We start from the raw sequence: 16,976 nt of genomic DNA, 5'->3' as shown, positions 1-16,976 counted from the left end.
AGGGGGAAGTGGGTCAATGAAGTAGACACACTTGGGCCCAAACCCCCAGTCCTGAGACTGTTGCAGCTCCCCCAGGAGAAGAGTAGCAGGCTCCTCTGTGAGACGGACAGAGGCTGTAGGCCTCACTTGGAAGCAAGCCTTCATCTTGTTGGCCTGAAGATGATATTTCTGGATTGGAGATCTGGGGCTTTGACAATGTTGCATTCTCTGTCATGCTGATCTTGTCTCCTGTCCCTATCCAAGGGTCAAATTTATCTTAAGGGCCCCTTCTATCTCCTTGGTCAGAGATGGGCATCTAGGCAGAACTGAGAAATCACTAACTGACCTTGAAAGTTGTCAATTACTTTCCACGACTCTTCCTTGGGAACTGGGGCTCAGGGCATAGGAAAGGGAAACTGAGACAGCCACAGAGTTGTAGGGGAGCTGGGCAGGCAGGATGGCAGAATTCTTTACAAGGTCAGCCAAGGGCAGGGCCTAAAATAATCTCCTCTGATCAAAATTAGACTGGCATTTTACAAAAGGTTCTTTTATTCCTGTTGGGTATAAGTCCCTGGGTGGGATCATTTGTCTGTCTTTCCATCCATCCAACTGTTTGTCTTGCCAAAACTGTCTGCTAGGGCCTAGCTAGAGATATGTCTTAGCTTTGACACAAGGCCACATCCTAAGATGAATCAGATTGGGCCTGCTGGAGCCAGTGGGTGGAAGATAAAAGATGTACCAGGTGGAGGGCACAGCAAGGACCAGGGCTGGATGGTGGGAAAATGTTGGGCCAAGGCAGGCACTGAGGTTGAGTGCGGGGTGGGAAGCCTAAACTCCTAGTAGATGTGCAGAAGGTCACGGGGAGGCAGAGAGGGACAAACGGTGGGCTGCACAGGGACAGGCAAAAAGTTCTGGACAAAAGGAGGAAACAGGGGAGAGAATGAGAGGGTGGGAGGCAGGGCCTCACACTTGATTCCAGGGAGAAGCCATTTGGTGTTTGTGGGTCTGTCTGTCTTCATAACCACTGGTTAGTGCTAAAACTCCCCACTTCCCCCTTAAGGTTCATCCTGGCCAGGGGTTTAGACTGCCAATCCTGCCCTCTCCTTCCATCTCTCCAGGGTTCCTAGACCTCTACAGCCACAGGACCTGCTTGCTCCTAGCAAAAAGGGAAAGTGGAAAAGAGCACAGTGTCTGGAGTGGGACAAACAGAGTGAATCCCTCACTAGCTGGCTAGATCACCTAGGGCAAATCACTTCACTTCCCTAGGCCTCAATGCCCTACTCCTTGTAAGAGGGCTACCGGAAGTACCACTCCTCTCTAGGCTGTAGGAAAGCTGTGAGGATTCGATGACAAATCTTGGCCCAGCACCTGCCAGTGTCTGGCAAACAGGAAAGCTCCAGTTCTGAACACTTGATGGTCAATGAAATTTGTAGTTTAAAGGAGGCTCTCCAATTCCAGAAGACTCAGGGCCCAGAGCCTAGATCCCTAGTAGTGGGATTTACTGCTCAGGAACAAGCCTGAGGAGGGGAGAGAATGTGGAGAAATCGGGGCAGCCCTCAGCATGAGCTGCTTCTCATGTCCCAGAGCCTGCACACGTGCTGGAGAAAAGAAGGGAGAGTCATCCGGCCAGGGCAGGAGTGGGGTGCGGGGAGAAGTTTACACCCCCCTTATCCCGGAATCTCCACTCGAGGCTCTACAGGCCTGCAGACTCGGCCGGGGCAGCACCGGCCTCTGTCGCCCTGCGTGGGGGGGGGGTTTGGGGGGGGCGGGTCTCCTGGGAACTGCTCCTCCCGCCCGCAGCTTTAAGAGGCTGCTTCGCTGCAGCTAGTGGGGCCGGAACCGCAGCCCGATCGAGCGAAACTGAGCCCAGCCAGCAGGTGCACTGCTGCGGGGACGGCAGCGGCATGACCGGCCACCACGGCTGGGGCTACGGCCAAAACGACGGTAGGCGCAGACCCCGGCCGCCCGCGATCCGCTAGCACTCACCCCCGACCTTAGCGTCCGGCCAGGTCTCCGGGATTCGCAAGTCACTCCCCTCCAGGCCAAAACCGGACGCCCCCGCTTCTCGTCCAGCCCACAGAACCGGCCCACCTGCCTGGCCCGAGCCCTGGCTCCTCTGCGCCTGGCGCAAAGTCCTCGCTGCGCACTAGCGGGCACAGCCGCCAGCTGCGCTGTGCCGCCTCCTACGCGCAGCCCCTGAAGGCTGCTCTTGCTCGGACCTGGCCCCGGACATTCGCTCACTCACCCCCGGCGGGCGCGGGGGATGGAGGTGGCCCAGGGCAGCGGGGGCGGTCGGGGAGGAGCGCTGTGCGCGGGTGCCAGTGCCGGGAGCGCGCACCGCATGTGTGCGGGGACCTGCCCCGAGCCGGGCTCAGCGTGGGCAAGGGCGCGGGTCTCTGGCAGAGAGTTTCCCCGCGGGGTGTTCGAGCTTACCTGTCGACAGGTACGTAAGGGAAGGGGGTGTTTGGGGGTGCAGGTATGTGTCAGGTTGTCTGAACACATCCCAGTGCGAAGCATGGGAGTCAGTGGCCCACACCAGCCTCCTGGCCTGACCTGGAAAATAGCTCTTCGTTTCTGCCTCAGTTTCCTTAGGATGCAGGAGGGAGAAAAGGTAGAAAGTGAGAACCAGACAGCTTGAGTGGGGGTTGGAGGCAAATCAGTTCCCTCTTGGGTTGTTTCTTACAACCCAGGCTGGGGGCAGGGCGTGGAGTGGGGGTAAGTGTTTTCCCCTTTCCCTGAGATGAGTAATGAGGACCCAAGATCCTGGTTCCCAGGAGGAGACCCAGACAGGTCAGGTGGAGATGCCTGAAAGAGAACGTGCTGGTGGAGGAGCCCTTCCTATTCCCACTTCTCTGGGGAGAGGCAGTCACTCTGTGAAGTGGGTGAGGGTCCTGGGCTACAGTCTTGGGGTCAGGAGATTGCAACCCACCAGAGGGAGTTAGAAAGGTGCAGTGGTGTATCTGGCCCCCTCTGGAACCCCAAGGACACAGGAGTATCTTTGGGAAGGGAGAACCCCAGATCTGGTCATGCAAAAGCTAGAAAGAGACATTCAGAAAAAGGCAACAGAGACCAACAGAGATGGAGAGAGAGGCAGAGAAGGGGCAAGTTGACAAAACCTATAGATCGTCTTCCCCCCAGAACCTGCTCCAGCCAGCTTCTGGATGCTTCCTCCAGAGTCAAAGTCCCCTAACTCCCACCTTCTTGCTAGTCCTGCCCACCAGCTCTGAGCACCCAGTATCCCATATGATCCGCCCTTAGGCCAGCCACTCTCAGACCGCTGTCCCTCACCCAGCCAGACCCAGGTCTTCCAGTCTAGGGACACTGAAGGAGGAAAGAAGAGAGGATAGAGGTGGCGGCATGCAGCATGCTCACAGGACTTCAAAAATAACCCAGTGAGTCTGGGCCACGATTCTGAGTCATCCACTGGGGACACAGCTCTGTCAGCACCTGCTGCTATTTTCTCAGGAAAACTTAAGAAGGCAAAAAAAAAAAAAAAAAAAAAAAAACAGAGAGACGCACCAGCCGGCAATAGCTCTAAAAATAGGCTGCATCTCGGGATGTTCCTTAGGAAGATGCTGAGCTGCAGATGGAGCCTCTAGGAGGCAGGTGGTGGGCCCCCGTGGGTGTGCACGCAGGTGTGTACGTGTGTCTGTGTATGTATGCGGGTGTGTGGTGTGTTTTCTTGTAGTCTCTTAGTGTAGACCTGGGCTTACGCCAGGGGGTATTTGTGTGTGAGAGTGCATGTAAGTGTGTCAGATATAGTTGGCAGGGTGTGTGTGTGTTTGTATACATATGTGTTGTTGGGCCTGGCCGTTTGGGGCCTGGTGAGCCCAGGTCACTGTGCACATGTGTGCATAACATGAAAATCTCTATGAATCTGTAGGCATATGCCTAGGGAGGGCAGCTGGGGGCATGCATGTGCTGTGTTTATACCAGCACCCAAGTATATGTGTGTTTGCATGTTTGCGTGGCCCTCAATTCCTTCATCTGCGAAATGGGGATCATGCTGGTTTCTACTTCACAAGGTGGTTGTGAGGAACAAATGCATGTCACAGAGCCAAAGCCAGGATAATGGGAGCTTTTGTTATTATTATCACAAACAACAATACAAACATGCCCAAGGAGAGGGAAGAGGTCAGATGCTTGGTAGGGTCAGGCCAGGGACTTCAGATGCCTGGGGTCCTCTCTGAGCATGTATTAGATATTGAGGAGGATTTATGGCCCGAAACTGCTTCTGAGTCTGTGGCTGTATTATGTTCCCTTCTATAAGTTTCCTCTTTGGGCCTCCTATCAGCTCTGAGTGGTGAGTTTTAGTGAGGCCATTTTGGAGACGAGGAAAGAGAAGCTGAAATGGAGGGGAAGTGGCAGAGCTGGGATTGGAGCTCCAGACTGTGCATCTCCCAAAGCAGCCGCTAAAGTCTGAAAGGACCAGGGCAATCATTCCCCACAGGTGCCCTCAGCCTGCCTCCCAGAGATCTGGGCTGGCCTGAGTCCTTGCCCTCTCCCCCCAACCTCCACAGGCCCCTCACAGTGGCACAAGCTGTATCCCATCGCCCAGGGAGACCGCCAATCGCCAATCAATATTGTATCCAGCCAGGCTGTGTACTCACCCAGCCTGAAGCCACTGGAGCTTTCCTATGAGGCCTGCACGTCCCTCAGCATTGCCAACAATGGCCACTCTGTTCAGGTGGAGTTCAATGACAGTGACGATCGAACTGGTAAGTAGTGCTTAACAGATCCTGGCACCTGTCCACCTGGGGGCCTAACCCTGTTTTGGACAGGCTCAGGAGAAGCAGCATGCTGTGGTGGGGAAGCAAGGCTCCATCTCTCAGCAGCTATAAAGCCGGGGGCTGAGCCTCAGTCTCCTTAAGCATAAAATGGGAGCAATAGGAACTTATTTTGCTCCCTAAGATCATAGAGAGGAAAAAATGAAAAATTAAAGTGATGTTTATACAGCAAGATACTCAGAAGCTCAAGAAATGCTACTTCCCTTTCTTTTCTTCCATTTAGTTCATTAGGTTGGGTTTGTTTTCACTCCCTGCCCCATCACTGACCTGCTTCGTGGCCTAAGGCCAAACCCTTTTCTCTTTGTGATTTGGCCAAGCCCAGCAGAGAGGGAAGTAAACTAAAATGTTCTGTGTCCCAGGCCCCTTGCTAAGGTCACAGGCAGCTCTTTTATTCTTCTTGAGAACCCACCTCTAAGATGGGCAAGAAAGACTCAATAAACTAGGGAGGGCCCAAACCAGTCTGGTCTAACTCCAAAAGTCTTCTCATCAACGCACATAGAACCCCAAGATCCCAACTGTCTTGAGCCAGAAAGAGGCCAGCAGAAACTTGTAGTACTTTTTCCAAGGCCTCTTTGTCCTGAGATTAAAGTCCATGTTCTTTTATGATAAATTCCTAGGCAGAGGCCTCAGGAGTGCTCTTCAATGAAGGGATTATGTGCTTATGATCAGGCCTATGAAGGGTGGAGTGGGGCAAAGAGGAAACATACTAGAGTTTTTTACATAGGAAGTGACTAGAACTCTGCCCCTCTCATACACACAGAATAAAAGCACTGAAGGGAACTTAAGTTTCAAATAGAAAATCAAAGGGCAGAGAAGAGGAGAGAAGCCATATAGGAGTTATTTTAGCTGCTTACCCCTGGGTTCCCTGGTAGGCTAGGAAAAAAGGGAAAAATGATCAGTTATAGTTCTTGTTGCAGAAAGGAAGAAGTCCAGCAGAACCTCAGAAGAGAGACACAGCATTTTCTGGTACTGAATTCTAAGAAAAGCTTCTTACCCATAACTTTGGGGAGGGACATGGGGTTCTTGACGACCCTAGATGAGAATTTATGAAGGAAAATTTTTCATTTAGCTATACTTTCTAAACAGCTTTCAGAGGCCACTGAGGGTTCAATTCAGACATCAGTAGCTCAGTGAAGGCCGCCGTTGGTGGGGAAGGGGCCAATGGGGCATGGCTCTGGACCACTGACCCAGGGGCTCACTTTCAGTTCTGGCCGGGATTTCTTCTCCTACCAGAATGTCCAGGCCTGAGGAGGCAGGGAGCCAATGGAAAGAAATTTGGCTCAGGAGTGAGACAGTTGGGGTTCTGCCACTCACCGGCTGGGTGACCTTGAGCAGGATACCTACCTTTCTGAGCCTCAGTCCCACATCTGTCCAACAGGGGTAAAAGTGTGTCCCTCTATAGGTCTCTGTGTGCTTTGACGCCTATTAACTACCAAACCCATAGTAAGTGCACAGTGAATGACAATGTGTTCTATGGCCAGGATGAAGGGAGGAGGCTAATGGAGCTAAGCTCAAGGGGTTAGGGAGGTAATTCACCCTCCCAGAGACCACACTCTCGGTCCCAGGTGGGGTATGCTCAGAGGGGTGGGTCCCCCACGGGCCAAACCAGGGGCCTCAGGTAAGGCAGGGCAGCAAGGAGGGGCCTCTGGACTGTCCTGTCATCTTCCTCAAGGGGCCCACAGGGGGCAAGGCCCTGCCCTGGTAACTCATTCTGAAGGGGCCTAGTGGAACTCTGAGCCTAGGGCCGTCACTTGATCCAGGGGCTCACATTCAGACCTAGTTGGGGCTCCCTCCACTGCCAGATCTCTTTCAGCTAGAAATTCAATCAGTCCCAGGAGGCCTTGTGCATGACCCCAGCTCACCAGATATCAGGGTGAGAAAGTCACAAAACCAGCATAAATGGGGCCTATCAAAGAGGCCATGGGGGAGGGGTATTGGAAGTACTTGGGCTTGGCCATCAAAGTGGGGACCCTCAGGAGCCCCTCTGGACAATACCAGGTCCCGGGGTGGCAGCACAGCCTGATGATTAAGGGTGTGGGCTCTGGACTTTCAAAAGAAATGAAAGCTTGTTATACTGTCAATGCCTTGCTGCGTGACCTCGAGCAAATGGCTTGCCCTCTCAGGTGCCTCTGTTTCCTCCTTTATAAAATGAAGGTAATAATGGGTTCTGTTCCTCATGGGCCACTATGAGTACTAAACAAAGTAATCCTTCTTACCCAACCCTAGGTCAGGGCTTCAGACATAGGAGGACTGTTATTAGTTATATTGGGGTCCTGAGAGGCAACATCCCAGCTTCCATGTGCAATTGAGAGAATGCAGAGAGGTGCTCTGTTGGTACCAGACTCTTCTGCCACCTACAGGCTGCCAGGATTTCTGCCCTGGCCCAGCTAAGAGCCTAGGGAACTGAGTGGGGACTGACCCAAGACCAATTAGCCCAACCAATTTTCCAAATGAAAAATGCATCTCCCTCCGGGGCATTGCCTTGATCCTGGCACTGCCGCCTACTGGGAGTTGGGTTCTCTCACACCAATTGCTACACGCCCCGCTTCTACCCACAGTGGTGACTGGGGGCCCCCTGGATGGGCCCTACCGGCTCAAGCAGTTCCATTTCCACTGGGGCAAGAAGCACAATGTGGGCTCAGAGCACACCGTGGATGGCAAGTCATTCCCTAGCGAGGTAAGGGCCTCCCTCAGCCTAAATCCTTTTACTGCTTGGGGGAATAATAGGGGACTGGATAGTCAGGGGCTTGGCAGGTACCTGCTATGGGGCTTTGGAGAGAGTGAGGAGCAGCATCTGGGGGCTTTTGGGAGAGATACCCTCCACCCACCACCAGCACAGGGGCTTCTGCCTGAACTCTGCCCATTGTTGTCCTGCTTTGTGTGTCCAGAAGGAATTTTCTGAAGAGCAAATCCAGTCCCACCACATTCTTACTAACAGTTCTTCAAATATTGAGCTTAGCATTCAAGGCCCTGTGTGAACTGGCCTTGCCAGGCCTTATCTTCCCCTGATCTGTACACTGACCTGCAGGTGGTGAATCTCCTGCCCACACCTGGCTGTTTCATACCTCCAAGACTTTTCCCATGCTGTTTTGTCTGCCTGGAATATCTTTCTCCCAGGGTTCCATCTGATAACCCCCTAATTATTCTTTGGATTCAGCAGCAGGTGCTGCCTCTCAGGGAGTGTCACACTGGATGGCTATTATCTATTTCACAGTTAGTTCATGGAGGGTGGGCCTGAGCCAGATTCCTCTTTGGCCCCTTGAGGCTCAGGAAAGGGTTAGGCCCAGAGAAGGGTGGATGCTATCTGTGCTCTTTGGGGGTTCCCCGGGGCCACTTTGGACCCTAGGCCTGGGAGGGGCCAATAACCTGGTGAGAGTGAGGGAAGCCTGATTCTGAAATCCCATGGCCCCTGGGAAGCGCTAAGCACTGGCCTGGCCTCTTGTTACTCTTGTAGCTGCACCTGGTTCATTGGAATGCCAAGAAGTACAGCACCTTCGGAGAGGCAGCCTCAGCTCCCGATGGCCTGGCTGTGGTTGGTGTCTTCTTGGAGGTGAGGGATGGTTACCCAGGGCCAGGAGGGTCATGGAGGTCAGGTACTGCCCATAGTTCCAGAACACAGTGGTATTGGGCTCACACTACCCTCTCCCTGACAGACAGGGGATGAGCACCCCAGCATGAACCGTCTGACTGACGCACTCTACATGGTTCGATTTAAGGTGAGACGAGGAGTCCATGCCTCTGACCAGAGCAGCCTGGTGGAAAGGGAGGAAGGGTCTAGATCACAGAGTGGACCCATCTACTCCTCCATTCTGGCAGCAAACCCTCGCTGAGATAAGGGTGCAGGTCAGCACCTGCAGTATCTTGCACCTGATTCCTCTTCTCCAGGGTCAGTGGCCCCATGGAGTGCCCAGCATGCAGCCGGGGGGTATAGGATTGATAAGATGCTTGTCACACCCCTTAATGGTTATCCAACAGGCAGTGCCACTAAGGGCCGCTGAAGGCAAAGGAGAGGACATGATGGCCAAAGAGTTCCTGGAGCTGTAGCTTTTACATACAAGCAAATGGGTGGGCAAGGCCTGGCCCCTGCTGGGAGATGGCATCTGGAATCACAGACATTTACCCATAATTTGCATTAATGAGCTGAGGAGAAACCTAGATCCTGCTGACAGAAATGGGGGGTGGGGAGGCTGCCGGTGTGGTCCTGGTGGGAGATCTATGCTAATTCCTGTGTTCCCTTACCCTGCTCCAGGATACCAAGGCCCAGTTCAGCTGCTTCAACCCCAAGTGCCTCCTGCCTGCAAGCCGTCACTACTGGACCTACCCAGGCTCTCTGACAACGCCCCCGCTGAGCGAGAGTGTCACCTGGATCATCCTTCGGGAGCCCATCAGCATCTCTGAAAGGCAGGTGAGTCCTCCAGGTAGATCACCAAGTAGAGGGGCGCTGCACTCAGCGTTCATCCCAATCAGCAACCCACACACAGTCTGTGGTCCCATCTTTTGCTAATAAATATCTAAATAGATGGGAGTTAGCTTAACTGATAGTCATTAGGACCTAGACACAGTCTGGGAGGGGAGATCCCTGGATCCTGGGATCACACCTACTGTGTTAGAATCTTAATGCTGCATTTGCTAATAAGTCTTGGCCAAATGGGATAGGAACTGGAACTAGGTAGAGCAGGGTCCAGGTTCAGAGGCCCATTAGTGAGTAGGTAACTGAAGTTGGGGTCCCAGAGACAGAATGAGTGCCGAGGATTGGGGACAAGCCCTAGGGGAAAGAGGAGGGAGGGACAGAGCTGGCTGGGCAGGGTATGCCAGATGGTATGTCTGGGATCAGAGAGGACCACAGCACCCCATTCTGCTCTGAGCATCAGTTCTGCCTCCTCAAGATGGAGAAATTCCGGAGCCTACTTATTACCTCAGAGGATGATGAGAGGATCCACATGGTGAACAACTTCCGGCCACCACAGCCACTGAAGGGACGTGTGGTCAAGGCCTCCTTCCGGGCGTGAGCTGTTCACCTGCCCAGCTGGCCACTAGGGCACCATCTTCCCAAGGGCTTCCATGTCAGCAGACACCAAACCATATGAGGCTCCCTGCCTGGGGGTGTTGTGGAGCACCCCTCCCCTCCAGCTGGCTTGCTCTTCAGCCACCCTGGAGGCTTCTTGATGGGATCTTGAGTTAGGAGATACCCTTCAGGTGCCCTGGGGACTGGAAGGACAGCAGCCGAGCATGGTCCAAGCCTGGGGCTACCTCTGCTCTTGAGACCCAAAGGCCCCTGGGAACCTCCTCTTGTCTCTCCCACTGGTTGTGGCAGCAGCCCCACCCTGAGCTCACACTGTGATGGACAAGACTGAGCAATCTGGGGCAGGCAGCTGGCATTTCCAGAAAGACTCAAGCAATAATTAGAGGTGGGCAGAGCTACCCTCTTGGCATTACCTCTTCTGCAGACCTCCGCCATGCACGAACCTCACTGCCAGGCCATTAAAATCAGCACCCAGCCTGCTGGAGGTGACATGACCGTCTCCCTCCAGCTACCTGCTGCCATGGGCAAACACTGGCTACAGCTTATGTAGTATCTCCCCTTCTCTTCACCCAGCCACTAAAGCCACCTACATGACAGTCCGTCCATGCAATGATTAATAAATTCATTCATTCATGCAACAAATACCCATTGAGTGCCTGTGCTATGTCAAGTTCTGTTCTAGGCATTGGGGAGGGAGCGAGTCAAGCATAGTATGTTGGGAGGGACATGGATACTGAGCAGGTAAGGGTTATACAGAGGGCATGGCAGAGGCTGTGGGGACAGAGAAAAGGAGAAGCCTACTTCGTCTGGTGAAGAAATTAAATTCCATTCAGTATTTCAAGACAGAGAGAAGGGGATAATATGTTTGAAGCTGAGGGAGGAGCAGGTGTGCAACCTCAGAGCTGAGAAAGAGCCCAGAGTATTTGTGGAGCTGAAAAGGACCAGTGGGACTCAGGGAGGGCCTGGGACTCTCTCCCAAGGTTAATAGGGAGTCATAAAGGGTCTGGGGTAGAGGGGGCCAGGGCCTGTTGTGCAAAGGGGGAAGATCCCTGTGGAGTGTAGCTGGGTAGGCAGGAGTGGCAGCAGGGAGGAGGTGGTGGCCAAGGGCTAGAAGAGGGGACAGAGTAGTGGAGATGGGGGAGTAGAGGGCTAGATGAGAGAGATTCAGGAGGTAAAGCCCAAAAGACAGCATTTGGCTATCTGTGAGGGAGAGGAGAGTTTGGGATATGACCCTGGGTGGAGAGCAAGGCCTCCACATGGACTGGGGCGGAGCTCACCAGGGTGGACACACAGCATTTTTGGGCACCTGGAGGGAAGAATCGGGAAGCAGTGGGATGTTGAGGTCTGAGCTGAGGAGGGAAGTAGTGGGTGGGGCTACTTTGGAACATCTTAATCAAAGGTGGTGGGTAAGAGAGGGGGCCCAGGATGGCTGGAGGACAGCTTTGTCCCTGCAGGCACTCCTGGTCTGCTCTAGAGGCCCTTTTCTCCCTCCATGATTCAGGAGACTGAGAAGGTCGTGTCTGGAAGACAGTGTTTGCTCAGCTGGGGGCAGGTGGCAGCAGGGAAGTAATGCTGGTAATTCTGCCTGGGGCAGATATTTGGCTCTCTCACCTTGATCCAAGAACTGTCATTACCCCGCTTTTACAGATGAGGATGACGAGGCTGGGGGAGGATAAGTAGGCAAGTGGAAGTGCAGGATTTGAATCTGGGTCTGTCTGATAAAGTCTCTTGCTCTGTGCCAGAGCATGGCACGAGGGAGGGATGGATGGGCATGGTGGTGGCCATATGGAAGTGGCGTAACAGGTCCGATACTACTGGTCATGCCAGGGACCTTGGCTAGCCCCAGTCAAGGTTGGTGGCATCACAGTCCTGACACCACAGAGGACGTGAAAAATGAAAGCTGGTTTTATAATAATTATCCCAAGGCTTCCAAGTATCCTCACTCTCTAAATCCTTCCCCTTAATTCATTTTTTCAATTTAAAACTATTTTAAAACTGAAAATGGCCTCTTTATGTTATAATTGCAACCTGAGTTTTGACCCTATTATATCCAAATGAGATGCCCAGCTGGTTCTCAAATGCCTCCAGCAAACCTGGCTTTGAGAGACCCAAGACTGGATCCTCAATCCTCAGCTGAGGCAAAATTGCCTCCTGGAAGTGTTGCTGGGCATTTGGGGCACCCAAGGCAAGATGGGTTCTGCTTGCATCCAAGATCCCTGAGAAAGCCTCCCTGGGGAGTCAGGGTGGCTATCAAAGAGATCTGGGCTGGTGGCTCAGGCTAGTGGTCACAGCATGCCCAGTCTGTGACCAGGATAGGGGCACAGCCTTCCCTCAAAGCAACTCCTGGAGGAGCCAGGCCCTGAACTCCGGAGAGAGAGTCTCCCTTCTTCAGGGCTGGCCTCTGGAGATAGGGCTGCTGTGAAGACCCAGTGTCCCAGAGCTCTGCCTGCAGAAGATTTGCTCCCAACTCCATGGTTATCTCTACAGCTGCCACTGCTGCAGAGGCCCTGGCAAGGGGCTCCCCTTAGGGCAAGCCAGGGACACCCACTTGCCAAGGCACTCATTTGTGGGCCGAGTGGTCCATGCCTTGAGCAAGGGTTGGGGAGAGGGACAGAGACAGGTCTGAGGTGAAGGTTACAAAGTAACTTAACAAAGTTGCTGGAAGAGGGGGCCACATTGATGTCCAAGCACATCTGGACTCAGACTAGCCACATTGCTAGTGCCCAAGAGCGCATGTGGCCAGTGGTTACCATGATGGATAGAACAGTCTAAAATAAATGTTACTCTCTGCAGGGCCATCTGCTAGCAAGGAGTCCAAGCAGGCCCTCTGGCTGGGCCTGTAGCCAGGCAAGTAGCGGCAGGAGTGAGTCAGATCTGCTCCAAGACTCTGTCCTCCATAAGGGCAGTCTCAGAACATATGATGCCAACTGGGCTCCCTCCATCCTCCTCCAAGAAACCTCCCTAACCCCAATCTCACTCCGTTGTGGCTGACCCTGACCCCAGGCCACCCTGCAGGACCTTTGCCATTCCCCAGGAGAAGGCCAAGATCCTCGGCAAGAAACTGACCACGAGAGACTTTCAAGAGTGTGGGAAGGTGATAGTATCCCCGAGAAGTATCCTGGCTTGGTTGAAGAGACTTCATTAGTCTGGGAGGACTTCCTGGAAGAGGGGCCCAGAGCAAAGTACAGTTGACCCTTGAACGACATGGGTTTGAACTACAATATTACATATAATATACAAAATATGTGTTTGTCAACCATTTATGTCATTGATAAGGTTTCCAGTTAACAGCAGGCCATTAGTTAAGCTTTGGGGGAGTCAAAAGTTATGTGTGGATTTTTGACCCCATTGGGGAATAGCACCCCTAACCTCTTTGTTGTTCAAGGGTCAACTGTAGTTGGCATCCCAGCAGGCACAGGAGCCTCAGCACCTCCTGTGAACATTTACAAGACACAGAGGAGGAAGGCCTGGCTCTCGCTCAGCGTGTGTCAACAAAGAGGGGTGTGCGGCTGGGAATACGGGTCTTCAGGGTCTAGAGGCCTCAAATGCCAAGCAGAAGTTTACCTTTCCATCCAGGGGCCATAAGGAGCCACTGAAGGTCTAGAGCAGGAGCTGAGGGCCTCCTGGATTGGAAGAAGAGACCTCTCTCTGAGGTTCCGAAAGCACAAGGCATCACTTGGCCCAAATTCACCTTCCGACACAGGCAAATTCTGGCAGGTACAATTCATCAGCTCCTCCTGCTGCCCCTCCTTGGCCCTGCAGAATGGATTCACACTTGGGCCCTAGCACTTCCTGGCTTGGCCATCTGTAAGTCTAATCTAGATCCCTTCAGTTTCAACCCAAATGTTTCTGTCTTCAAGGGCATCAGAAGGTGAGCAGGTGGCTCTTTATTCCCACCAAGCTGCTCTCTTGGGACAGGCATTGTGAGAAAGACATGGGGAGGGGTCAGGTGGGCTCCCATGGGTCCTCAGGTTTTGAGGAAGAGCCTCTTTCCCCTCCTCCTCCTCCTCCTCTCTCAGCTCCTGCTCTGAGTGACAAGCTCTGGGCAACTGGGGAGTGGTTTGTTGCTGTTGCTGCTCCTGAGTGTTCAGGAGTTGAATTTTGGGAGAGTACAACTCTTTCAGCCAGAGGAAGCCACAGCAGAAATCAATAAGCTGCCTAGGGAATCCCAGAGCATCTAAGCTGAAGGAATTCCTGGTCTGACCCCACTCTACAGATAGAAGAACTGAGATCCAAAGAGGGAACAAAGTCTGCTGAAGTGAGTTGGTGGGAGATGCAGAGTTTATGACTCTTGGTCCAGTGCTGTTCACTCATCAGGAGAACCTTACATGTCAAAAAGACCTTTACAGGGAATAATTCCCTACTTGCCTGTCATGGAGTCTGAAATCCTGTCATTTGAGATTCAGTGCTCAGTTAAGACATGGTCCCCTGATAAAATGAAGTGCGCCTGGAGGGGCTCACAGTCAGTAACACCATATGGGGACGTCTTATCACCATCTTTTCAGTCTGCTGTGGGACCTCTTCTCTTGGCCTTGGCTTCCATATCTATAAAATGGGTCTGTGGGAGTCCTGAGGGGCCCAAGTTAGGACATAAGGGAGGACAGGAAGCAGATTTTCCAGAAGCAGAGTCAGGCTGTGACCAAGCTGGAGGCAGATAGTTCTGGAACTCAGGATGTGGGTGACCCATGAGCCCCTTAAACTGAAAGGGGCTATGGTGCTGTGCTAAAACCAGCAGGAACAGATAACTGAAAGAGCCTCCCAAGACCCCGAGACCTTTTCCTATCGATGTGACAGGAAATTCCTACCAGCCCAATATAATGGGGGTTCCGAGCTAGATTTAATTGATTGACAGAAAATAAAAACATTCCATGTGTTTCACATAACCAAGTCCATGAACTATGACCCACACAACAGCAGCATCTGCACTTTAGGAGAAGTTGATACTTGGAAATGCTTTTTCTCCTAGAAGAGCAGAGTTCTAATGGTATAATTTTAGCCAGAGTCTGGTGACCTGAGAAGACATTTTGGGGACAGCCAAGCCTTTAAAACCCTGGCCCCAGCACTAAATCCTGAAGCCTGTGGTTTCTGGGGGACATAGAGGGGATCTGGAAGGGAGCTCCTCACCCCATGTGGCTCAGGTTGGCAAGGTGCAGAGCTGCTCACATGAGCTCTTTGATCCTGGGTTAGGGTGGAGGACTGAGCACCAACCTGCCTGTTTAATTGGTGCCAGTGGTGGCTCCAGTAACTCCTGGGGGCTCAAGTCAGGGCAGCAACAGCCCGCTCTATAGTCGTTGGGGTGCCTACCTCCATCCCAGCACCCCCTGAGGTCAGAGGTCATTATGAGGAAAGAAACTCAGGTGTCTGGTGGCAGTCAAGAGCTGACCAACCTCAGCCAATTCACTGAGCTCTTGCTATAATCTAAGACCCCTAGAGATGGACCTTCAGTGCCTTCGGCCATGTCAGGAAATGTCAGGCTTTGGTTTCTTCTTTCTGTCCTTCTCACTGATACTTGGGAGAATTGGGAAGAGAGAAAGGAACAGCTAACATTTAGGGTTCCACTATAAGACCCAGAGCCCCTTACTCCCAAACCTTTTTACTTTAGCATAATTTCAGGCTTATGGAAAAATTGAAAAAAACAAATGAACAACAAAAAAAAACCCCCACAACAAAGACCCATAAACTGGTCACACGGACTCCCTGTTTCATCACATTTGTTTATTTATATATATACACACACACACACACACACACACACACATATATATACACACATATATATAGCATTTATATATATAGTGTTTATATATTGTGTTTATATATATAGTGTTTATATAGTGTTTATATATATAGTGTTTGAGAATAAGATGCAGCCATGATACCCTTTTACCCCTAAATACTTCAGCAGTTTTTTCTAAAAACAAGGACATTCTCTTACACAACCACAGTACAAGGATCAAATCAGGAAATTAACATTGTTACATTACCACTAAGTAATCAATATGCCTTATTTAGATTTTGCTAATCGTCCCCATAATGTTTTTTGTAACCCCCCAAAATTCCCAGATCAGGTATGAGATTCAATTATTCAGTGCCTTTAGTCTCCTTTTCTCTGGACGTTCCTTGGTCTGTCTTCGTCTTTCATGACATTGACATGATTGGAGAGTACAGACCAGTTAGGGAGTAGTATGTCCCTCAGTTGAGTTTGTCAGGCGTTTCCTCATGAAGAAACTCAGGTTACAAACTTTTCGTAGGAATGTTGCAAAAATGATCCTGTATTGTCGTCAGGCACATGATGCTGATTCGTCCCATTACTGGTGATGTTAACTTTGCTTTTTGTTTTTTTTTCTTTTTTTCAAATTGAAGCATAGTAAATATACAGAAAAGTACATATACTCAATGAACTTTCACAGTCTGAACACATCTGTGGAATTACAATCCAGATCAACAAAAGTACTTTCCAGCACCCTCAAATCCCCCGTACCCTCATCAGGCTCCTACCTCCCCAAAAGAACCACCATCCTGACTTCTAACAGTGCAAATCACATTTGTCTGGTTTTGAATTTCAAATAAATGAAATAAATCATTTCAGAAATCGCCTTAGTTTCTGGCTATTTTTGCTCATATTATGTTTGTGAGATTCTCAGAGTCAACTTTTATACTAATAAATGCAATGCTTCCCATTATAAACCTTCGATGAAAATTAAAGAAAACATAATTTATCTATACACACGATTTCAAAAAATCAATCTGATGCCATAGTTATAATATAAAGGCAGTTGTTTATAATATATAATAAAAATATAATGTACAAACAGGTAATTTTTAATGAAGTAATATGTGTGTCAGTATGTGAATGCTGGAGCACAAGGACACTAAAGATGTGACGAGGTCTTCTGATGTTTGTACTCATATTCACAAGCCCCATAACATGGCAGCTCCTAATGCATTCCGGGCAGATGAACATGAGAATGGTTGCCTTCATGGTGTGATTTTCCTAGATGGTGAACAATTCCTTGTAAAATTCCAAACAATGTAAAGTACAATAATTTGCTATGCTAAGACTGTTCAAAGATTACTTTGTGTTCGCAAATCAAATGGTAAAAGGTTGTAGGCTCAAATGAAGATAAATGGATTCTTCACCTATCTGAACATACAGGTGAGACCTTTGAAGGTAGAGCAGGACTCAG

The 16,976-nt window shown here is 51.1% G+C and overlaps 1 protein-coding gene across 3 annotated transcripts; it reads left to right on the top strand.

Annotated features, from left to right (window-relative positions):
• Positions 1-1,779: 1,779 nt before the first annotated feature.
• CA7 (carbonic anhydrase 7) lies at positions 1,780-15,119 on the top strand. Of its 3 annotated transcripts, none has more exons than XM_016162930.2 (7): positions 1,780-1,923; positions 4,500-4,697; positions 7,325-7,443; positions 8,221-8,316; positions 8,420-8,482; positions 9,016-9,171; positions 9,653-10,431. In XM_016162930.2, the coding sequence occupies exons 1-7, from the start codon at positions 1,884-1,886 to the stop codon at positions 9,773-9,775; spliced, it is 795 nt and encodes a 264-aa protein (XP_016018416.1). In that variant the 5' UTR covers positions 1,780-1,883; the 3' UTR covers positions 9,776-10,431. The 3 variants fall into 3 exon arrangements, with proteins under 3 accessions (XP_016018416.1, XP_016018431.1, XP_016018427.1); XM_016162945.2 differs by lacking the exon at positions 9,653-10,431 and adding an exon at positions 13,366-15,119 and having other exon boundaries at positions 1,809-1,923; XM_016162941.2 differs by lacking the exon at positions 8,420-8,482 and having other exon boundaries at positions 1,809-1,923; positions 9,653-11,142.
• Positions 15,120-16,976: the final 1,857 nt, after the last annotated feature.

The sequence above is a fragment of the Rousettus aegyptiacus genome, unplaced genomic scaffold (assembly GCF_014176215.1).
Source record: "Rousettus aegyptiacus isolate mRouAeg1 unplaced genomic scaffold, mRouAeg1.p scaffold_m13_p_14, whole genome shotgun sequence".
Taxonomy (NCBI): domain Eukaryota; kingdom Metazoa; phylum Chordata; class Mammalia; order Chiroptera; family Pteropodidae; genus Rousettus; species Rousettus aegyptiacus.
This window is presented reverse-complemented; position numbering and strand designations above follow the sequence as displayed.

Excerpts from the sequence above, each read along its gene's own strand:
- CA7 (XM_016162930.2), top strand. The coding sequence starts at position 1,884 with ATGACCGGCCACCACGGCTGGGGCTACGGCCAAAACGACG. Across the intron at positions 1,924-4,499 it reads GGGCTACGGCCAAAACGACG|GCCCCTCACAGTGGCACAAG; the intron begins GTAGGCGCAGAC and ends CAACCTCCACAG. Across the intron at positions 9,172-9,652 it reads TCAGCATCTCTGAAAGGCAG|ATGGAGAAATTCCGGAGCCT; the intron begins GTGAGTCCTCCA and ends TGCCTCCTCAAG.